The 9,444-nt window shown below is 43.8% G+C and overlaps 1 protein-coding gene across 1 annotated transcript; it reads left to right on the top strand.

Annotated features, from left to right (window-relative positions):
- Window positions 1-1,022: 1,022 nt before the first annotated feature.
- On the top strand, window positions 1,023-9,390 carry slc12a3 (solute carrier family 12 member 3). The gene is made up of 26 exons (XM_029757749.1): window positions 1,023-1,339; window positions 1,478-1,606; window positions 1,714-1,789; window positions 1,920-2,015; window positions 2,599-2,738; window positions 2,857-2,967; window positions 3,231-3,342; window positions 3,462-3,592; window positions 3,782-3,866; window positions 3,967-4,124; window positions 4,227-4,334; window positions 4,427-4,550; window positions 4,640-4,741; window positions 5,275-5,430; window positions 5,556-5,655; window positions 5,783-5,894; window positions 6,424-6,561; window positions 6,654-6,760; window positions 6,857-6,939; window positions 7,019-7,096; window positions 7,191-7,298; window positions 7,524-7,635; window positions 7,838-7,924; window positions 8,116-8,254; window positions 8,407-8,474; window positions 8,959-9,390. Exons 1-26 carry the CDS (start codon window positions 1,058-1,060, stop codon window positions 9,098-9,100), a joined length of 3,084 nt encoding a protein of 1,027 aa, XP_029613609.1. The 5' UTR covers window positions 1,023-1,057; the 3' UTR covers window positions 9,101-9,390.
- The last annotated feature ends 54 nt before the right edge of the window (window positions 9,391-9,444 follow it).

The following is a 9,444-nucleotide window of genomic DNA, read 5'->3' on the forward strand; positions in this document are numbered from 1 at the left end:
TTTTAAATTCAATGACGTGTAAAAGCATTTGATTAAACTTTTTTTCATGTTATTGTGAGTTTTTACTTAATTTATTTAATAATGGAGGACAATTATGCCCCAAGGAGGCAAATAAACAAATTTATTTGTATTCCAGGAGGAAATGCTTTGTTAAAAAGTAATATTTTCAGGATATACTGTAAGTAATAAAACACAGTTACATTTTGGCCCAAATGCAGTCAGAGGGATCAACAGTTTTGAATAGTAAGGCTTCTATACCCAGAATTGTCTGCAGGGTCAGCGGTTTAATGGAAACTCAATGGAAGGGAACACATATTGCTGCTGGCACAACATGATTGCTCAGCTGAGACTGTAACAGTCATTTACCATGCTGTTTTACACAACATGACCAACTGATACCAAGGTCATCCTTTAACTGAGGCAGTGAAGTGGTAAACACACACCAAAACATTCCAAGCATGACTGTTTTGGGGATGGCTTTTACATAGCAAGAATGAGGTCACCTGAAAGTTATTCCGTAGTGGCAACTTTATCAAGATATAAATATTCAATTATTTTATAAGGATCCCCTTTGTCTACTGTTTGGTTTAATACTGAATGGCTGGCCAAAGGAGAAGTCATGGATTGTTTAAATGGAGATTTTGAAGGTGATGGAGCTGTCTCCCAAACTTGTTGCCTTTCCAAATAAATATTTTCAATTTCTCCCATCCTTGGGAGGCCCCTTTATATCAATATGGAATAAGAGGAAGGTAACAGTTCCTCCTCAGAAGCAACACCTTATGGAGAAGGGTTTACCTCTTCTATCTTTGTGACTTTCTGCCAAGGTTATCTTGCCTTAGATCACAAGTTAATCTATGTAATAAGGACGTTCACAAGCCCTCAGGGGGTTAGTTATAAATACAAATTGCTCTCATGGAGTTCCAAATAGGTTCAGTGAACTGAACATTCACTTATCTCAACATGGCCAAAGGCACTTCCTGCCTTTTTCAAGACATATAAAGCCCCTCATGCCACCATTTGTTTCCTATTACTTGAAAACTTTGGTCTTCCACTCCAAATGGAGGAAGTACCAGCAGCACCAAATGAGGGGATAAGCCTCTCTGCTCTTAGAAGCCAGTTCTCCGTGAATGGGGAAGAAGGACCCAAGTATGGCTTTGATGGCAACAGATATCACTACGGCGATGGGACCAGCGTGGCTTCTCAGAACTCCACACAGATCCTCACAGGTTACGACACTCTGGATGTTGGCCCAAATTATGACTTCTATGCGAACACAAATGCCCAAGGGAGGGTGCGTCGATCAAGACCATCCCTCTTTCAGCTTCACTCCAACATTGAAGTAAGTTTGAAACATTTGGCCTCTAGGCAACACACCTGCAATATGTCAGGCCTTCTATAGTGTTTTTCTTATACTGCAAATTGTACAGACTGATAGACAGTATGGTTACATCCCTATTTCCCTACCACCACCCCTAAGGAGGATTCCTGTCCCCCTCCTCTGTATGAGGAGACCAACACAGGCAGAGCACCTGGGGACAGCTCAGAAGATGATGTTGAGGAGCCTCAGTCAGAACCAACCAGGTTTGGATGGGTAAAGGGAGTCATGGTAAGACACGACAGACACAAAACAACTGAAATTCCATACAACACTATACATACTCCATTATACTGGTAGTCATGACAACATGCTAAGGAGAAGTGAATTCCCCCTAGATCCGCTGCATGCTCAACATCTGGGGGGTGATCCTGTACCTGCGGCTGCCCTGGATCACTGCGCAAGCAGGGATTGGTGGGTCAAGCGATAGGTCTCAACGCTTTTATTTCATTAAAGTGTCAATTTTTGCATTGATGGTGATTGTGTATTTCTGGGACTGTATTTGTATGGTTTACTGGATTGTATGTGATATTCCTCCTCTTAGGTTTGACCTGGGTCATCATTCTGCTGTCCTCCTGCATTACTGGCATCACTGGCCTGTCCACCTCTGCCATCGCCACCAACGGAAGGGTCAAAGGAGGTGCATTATCCCTTCGCTGAAATAATACAATAATAACACAGGTTCAAGCCAGCCCTGGCCTAAGTGATTTGGTTGGTGGGCCTCCCATCTCATGGCAAAACATTTTAGTGGCCCCCCTCTTGATGGCGGAGAGAAACATTTCAGTTTTAAAGTTAATTTCCTGTAATTCTACCGATTTTGCCATGAGGTGGAGAGAAATGTTTGGCGTTTTAAAGCTATTTTCCAGTAATTCTTCACATATTGCCATGATTTATGCCATGTTAGGATTGGATTTCTTTTTTAACTGAGTGAGAATGACTAACAAAATCACCCCTGGAAGTCAGGGCCCCTGGAGGTCAGGGCCCCTGGGCACGTGCCCTGCATGCCCGGTCGGTATTCGGCCATGATACTACATGTTTAGATAACTGGCTAGATTAACTACCAATCTAAAAATTGTTAGCTGACATGGCTAATTGAGTGACTGTCAGTGACTGGCATAACAAGAGAAAAACTGAGTTCCTAAACCGCTTATGTTGATTATGCCTGGCTCTGTACAGGCTTCTTATACTCAAATAACACTGATCCTCTTTTGTCCCTCTTGCAGGTGGAACCTACTTCCTAATCTCTCGTAGCCTGGGGCCAGAGCTGGGAGGATCCATTGGACTCATCTTTGCCTTTGCAAATGCTGTGGCGGTTGCCATGCACACCGTGGGCTTCGCTGAGACTGTGCAAGCATTGATGGAAGTCAGTGTGTTATCACATAGGCCTATAACCACATCACTTCTAGCCAACCTCTCTGAGTTGGCATTCCCTTTTTAACTGTACCCTTGTTTTCATTTGTCTCCCAAACCTCCTACTTCAGGAGAGTGGTGCTAGCATAGTGGACCCCATTAATGATATCCGCATCATTGGAGTGATCACTGTCACATGTCTGCTGGCCATCTCATTGGCTGGGATGGAATGGGAGGCCAAGGTCTGTTCAAACTGCCACTAGGAGGCACTCTTTCTAAATAACTACAGTACATGCCTTGTCACGATAGACCAGGTTTGATGTTAGAACTCAATACAGTTGGTTGATCCTGGCCATTTTTTGGGAATTTGTAAAAGACATGTTTTACTATAAGATGTATTTAATTTGTTTGGGAATGATTGTTTATTGTAAGCCTCTGACTATGGAGTCTCTGGATAGATGGCATGTTATCATGTGGTGCATTGTGTTCTTTGCCAACTATACAGGCCCAAGTTCTCTTCTTCTTCGTCATCTTGGTGTCCTTTGCTAATTACATAGTGGGGACCATTATTCCCGCTACACCTCAGAAGCAAGCCAAGGGCTTTTTCAGTTACCAAGGTCAGAGCTCCATGGCATTTCGACAGAGTGTTTTGAATTTCAGATTTCATATTAGATTCCAGTTATTTTTGTTTTCCTCTATCATTAAAATAGACACACTGACTATTCTTTCCCCTCAGCGGATATATTTGCTGAAAACTTTGTACCCGGCTGGCGTGGGCCTGAAGGCAACTTCTTTGGCATGTTCTCCATCTTCTTCCCCTCAGCCACAGGGATCCTGGCAGGAGCCAACATCTCTGGGGACCTAAAGGCAGGTTCCTTACTCTGATCTCTCTATACATGTCTACTGTATATTCTCCTCACTCTAGGAGAGAAGGGCTCTTTGGATGAAAGGGAGATCTTTAATTCAGATGCTTATTATAGCAAATGTTTGACTGTTGATTAGTCATTATATATTCCCCCCCCCCCCCCCCCCCCCCCTTATTTCTACACAATATAGGACCCTACAGTAGCTATTCCAAGAGGAACATTGATGGCTATATTCTGGACCACTTTATCTTATCTCATCATAGCAGCAACTATTGGTGAGTTGTACACATGCACAAAGTGTCTCCTCATGGTTTCATTGGTGCTTCCTTTCTGTCAATATGTGCTGTGTATGGGCCTCTCTCTGTCCTGGTTTAGGAGCCTGTATGGTACGAGATGCGTCTGGAGTTATGAATGACACCTTGGCCGTGTCTAGTGCTGATAGCTGCCAGGGTCTGGCCTGTCAGTACGGCTGGGACTTCACTAACTGTATTACTAACAGAACCTGCACTTATGGCCTCAGCAACCAGTACCAGGTGACCTATACAAATGATTGATTACCATGTTTCAATGTTCAATGCACAAGTATGGCCTTGGTGCATTGTATCTGTTTCCCTTCCCCTTCTTTCTGTGGTCAGAGTATGAGTTTGGTGTCAGGGTTCGCCCCTCTGATCACTGCTGGGATATTTGGGGCCACTCTCTCCTCAGCCCTGGCCTGCCTGGTCTCTGCACCCAAAGTCTTCCAGGTAGGTTTTCTTAGGGAAACACTTTCACTACAACTAAAGAGGCATTGGTGTGTTATTCTATTAGCATTATCTTGTTCTCTTCTCACTTACAGTGCCTCTGCAAAGACAACCTGTATCCAGTTATTGGTTTCTTTGGGAAGGGTAATGGAAAAAACGACGAACCAATCAGAGGCTACGTCCTGGCGTACATCATTGCTGTCTGCTTCGTTCTCATTGGTATGATAAAGACCTGTCAAGATTGATGCAGAGTGAAAAGGAGATGTTGTTACAGTAACACAGCCCTGCCCTGTCTTCTCACCCTTCAGCTGAGCTCAACACCATCGCTCCCATCATCTCTAACTTCTTCCTGTGCTCCTATGCTCTCATCAACTTCAGCTGCTTCCATGCCTCCATCACCAACTCCCCAGGTCAGGAGCTCAACCAGGACATGGTATCATGACCAGGACATGGTATCATGACCAGGACATGGTATCTCAACCAGGACATGGTATCTCAACCAGGACATGGTATCATGACCAGGACATGGTATCATGACAAGGACATGGTATCATGACCAGGACATGGTATCTCAACCAGGACATGGTATAATGACCAGGACATGGTATCATGACCAGGACATGGTATCTCAACCAGGACATGGTATCATGACCAGGACATGGTATCTCAACCAGGACATGGTATCATGACCAGGACATGGTATCTCAACCAGGACATGGTATCTCAACCAGGACATGGTATCATGACCAGGACATGGTATCTCAACCAGGACATGGTATCATGACCAGGACATGGTATCTCAACCAGGACATGGTATCATGACCATTAAAAGTCCTGCTCTGATGTTCTAACCTAACACCTGTTAAAAAGTAAACAAATTCAATATCTTATTGCCTAATTATATTTGCGTCAGGTTCAATGTGTGTGATTGACTGTGTTGCAGGCTGGCGTCCCTCCTTCAGGTTCTACAGTAAGTGGATGTCCCTGCTGGGTGCCGTGGTGTCGGTGATCATCATGTTCCTGCTCACCTGGTGGGCGGCGCTCATCGCTATTGGCATCGTCATCTTCCTGTTGGGATATGTGCTCTACAAGAGACCCTGTGAGAAAACACACACATACAAAGTTTCAAATTCATTCCCCCCATAAAATCTGTAGCAGTTTTTTGGCAAGCATTGTTTTTCATTGAATATTCAGCAACTCAATCGGTTATTGATTTATTTTTAGCTGTAAACTGGGGATCATCAGTACAAGCTGGGTCATACAACATGGCATTGTCCTACTGTGTGAGCCTGAACCAAGTGGACGATCATATCAAGAATTACAGGTCAGACCTGAACTCTCTCTGAGGACCTAATGAGAACAATGTCAGCCTTTTGTTGCTGTTCCAACTGAATAACCATTTCTCACTTTGTATGTGATTTTCTTATTCCCTTTATTCTTACCTTTCTCAGACCTCAGTGCCTGGTCCTCACTGGTCCGCCCAGTTGTCGTCCTGCATTGGTCGACTTTGTCGGAACCTTCACCAAGAATCTAAGCCTGATGATATGTGGGAATGTTGTCACTGTGAGTTATCATCTTGAATCATCGTACAGAGATCATTAAGGGTTGCCCTATTACCCAGGGAAAGTGACCTGAGCAGTCACGCAAGTTGAGCCTGCTCTGAGGTTGCCCCAGTAGTCAAGTATTTGATTTTACTGATAACAACCAAAATGCTAAGAATTTCAGTAGTCTGGTCTTTCTGGTTCCTCCATTGTGTGTGGGTGAAAATAGCTACTTTACATTTTCAGGCAAGTGATCACAGTCTTCTGGCAACCAAAAAATACTCCTGACTTGACCTTCATGAATATGTTAATGTTAATAATATAGCAGATGCTTTTATCCAAGTGATTTACAGTCATGCGTGGATACATTTTTAAGTATGGGTGGCCACAGCGGGAATCCAACCCACGACTGTTGCCGTTGCCACCACCATGCTCTACCAACAGAGCCACGCAGGACACAATGTCAATTGTTGATTGTACATTGCCTATTTTTTTTTATTCTATGTCATTAACCTCTAACTCCCTCTGTCACCCTGCTGCTGTGTCAACAGGGAGGTCCTTCTCCCGCAACCTTGGACACTGCCAGTAGCAACAGTCATGTTATCTGGCTGAACAAACGGCAGATCAAATCCTTCTATCACGGTGTGGTGGCTAATGACCTGCGCACTGGGGTTAAGATGCTGCTCCAGGTGGGCCAACTGCCAAGCCTTATCTATCAGGTCCATTTCATCATGTGGTTCCATAGGATTTACTGAATGTGTTCTACTGTGTCTAACTCCAGGGTGCCGGTTTGGGTCGGATCAGGCCGAATGTTCTCTTGACGGGCTTCAAAAGGGACTGGCGTAAGGACAAACCATCCTGCATTGACAACTACATTGGGATTCTACAGTGAGTGAATCACTCGGTCCAATCAGCAAGCTGAGTTCGTAATGGACGTGACGGAGTAAGGATGCAGTTTAATATGTCTTTGTGCATTTGTTTCAGTGATGCGTTTGACCTGCAGTATGGAGTGTGTGTGCTGCGGATGAGGGAGGGTCTGGACATGTTTCGGCAGGCACAAACACATGGTGAGGAACCCGACAACCATGAAGATTTCATGTTCTTTTACAATATATCTTTATTTATCATTGCTTCCTTTTATTGCAGTTAACCCTGGGTTTGAGGCAAGCCCAGAGAGGGGTGTCAACACCTGTGTCCCCCCTGCACCCCCAGCAAATTTTTCATGTATGTATGATCATATTTAGAGTATACAGTTTGTAGTCTATGACATTCCTTTTTTTTCTATTGTATTGACAGAGATATTTTGTATTGGTTATAGTGGACCCTGATGCCATGGTGACTGAGCCTCAGCCTCAGCCTTCTACTGTGTTCCAGTCCCAGCAGGGGAAAAAGACCATTGATGTGTACTGGCTGTTCGATGATGGAGGTGAGTTTATTGTTCTGGATTTCATTGTGCCCTTCCACAAATCAAATAGGTTTTATAACATAGTCAGATTGATAATGTGGGGTCGTAAATCATACAATGTTGTGACATGTCAAGTACCCCAGGTCAGAGAGATAACATAGGATAGAATTATGTCACGGTCACATCAGGCAGAGGGGTCTATGTTATGTGTGAAAGGTAAATGTTAAGTCTGTTGTGCTCTTAAAGGTCTGACGTTGCTACTTCCCTACCTGCTCACACGGAAGAAGCGCTGGGCAAGGTGCAAGGTACGCGTCTTTGTGGGCGGAGACACCCAGCGAAAGGAGGAGCAAAGAAAAGAGTGAGTGTAGTGTGTTTAAGGCCATACTGTGTGGTAGAGACATGATATGATGTTGTCCCCCTTGGCCTTTCACCCTCCTTTGAATGTAAGCATTTCGCTGCACCTGGAATAACATCTGAAAATCTGTGTACGCAACCAATAAACTTTGATTTGATATAGATTTGAATAATTCAACTGACCATGTCCTTGTGTCCAATTTTAGAGTCATGGACCTCATCAGCAAGTTTCGCCTTGGTTTCCATGACGTTGAGGTTCTGCCTGATATCAATGCGAGACCACAACCTGAACAGTATGGTTCTCTGTCACTCACTATATACTGTATAATTGTGTACTACTCAGAATTGTACTTTCTGATTCTTGCGTAAGAGTTCAGTTGCACAGTGATTCAACACACAATTATTAATTTAATCTACGTCCATTCACAATGTATGCAGGGCAATGTTCTGTTGAGACCCTTTCTTCTACCTCTTTCTCTGACAGTGTGAGGAGGTTTGAGGATCTGATAGGGCCCTACAGGCTTAACACAGCCCAGAAGGATGGACATGTAACAGCTGAGCAGCTGAATCAGGACTGTCCCTGGATGGTGTCTGATGAGGAGATAGAGACAAATAAGCCCAAGGTGACCATTATCTGGGTTTCATTGGTCAGGACCACTCTATTGCCAAACTTTTAAATGTATCATAGCTAGATGTGGAACATTTGGTTATGACAGTTTCACTGTTCTCAGACAGACTGGTTACAGTCCCTTCTAAATGTGTGTTTGTGCACCAGACCCTTCGACAGATTCGTCTGAATGAAGTTCTTCAAGATTACTCAAGGGACGCCGCCATTATATTTGTGTACGTACTCTGTTTTTGCAAACCAGATGTTTTTATTGCATTCATTGACTTGAACCCACCCCATCCCATGACAAAGCTAACACAGGTGAGAGGGATAACGGATCTATGTTCTCTCATTGACTTGAACCCACCCCATCCCATGACAAAGCTAACACAGGTGAGAGGGGTAACGGATCTATGTTCTCTCATTGACTTGAACCACACCCCATCCCATGACAAAGCTAACACAGGTGAGAGGGATAACGTATCTATGTTCTCTCATTGACTTGAACCCACCCCATCGCATGACAAAGCTAACACAGGTGAGAGGGATAACGGATCTATGTTCTCTCATTGACTTGAACCCACCCCATCCCATGACAAAGCTAACACAGGTGAGAGGGAAAACGGATCTATGTTCTCTCATTGACTTGAACCCACCCCATCCCATGACAAAGCTAACACAGGTGAGAGGGATAACGGATCTATGTTCTCTCATTGACAGGACCATGCCTGTGGGAAGGAGAGGGCAATGTCCCAGTGCTCTGTACATGGCATGGCTGGAGACTTTATCTCGTGACCTGCGCCCACCAGTCTTACTGGTGAGGGGAAACCAAGAGAATGTGCTCACCTTCTATTGTCAGTGATATCTGTTTTAACCATGTTCAATGAAGTCACCCAATGGTCAAGGAAAATAACATTGTTATTGTCATAAATTATAATACATTAGATGTGCTCTGGTAGAAGTCTTCTGGTTATGACATTTCACTTGTTTCATTATCATCAGTACTAGACACATTAGCCATCTGTGAAAAATGTGATTAGATTTAACGTCATCATCATTATCATCATCATCAGTACCAGAAGCATTGTTGTCATTATCATCATTAAGCAGTAGTAAAAAAAAAACATTCTTGATTGTTAAGCATGTGCTTGATGATAGAAGTTTTGATGTGTAACACCAGTGTGTATTTTTAATTGTCTATACATT

Source organism: Salmo trutta, chromosome 7, assembly GCF_901001165.1.
Source record: "Salmo trutta chromosome 7, fSalTru1.1, whole genome shotgun sequence".
In the NCBI taxonomy this organism is placed as follows: domain Eukaryota; kingdom Metazoa; phylum Chordata; class Actinopteri; order Salmoniformes; family Salmonidae; genus Salmo; species Salmo trutta.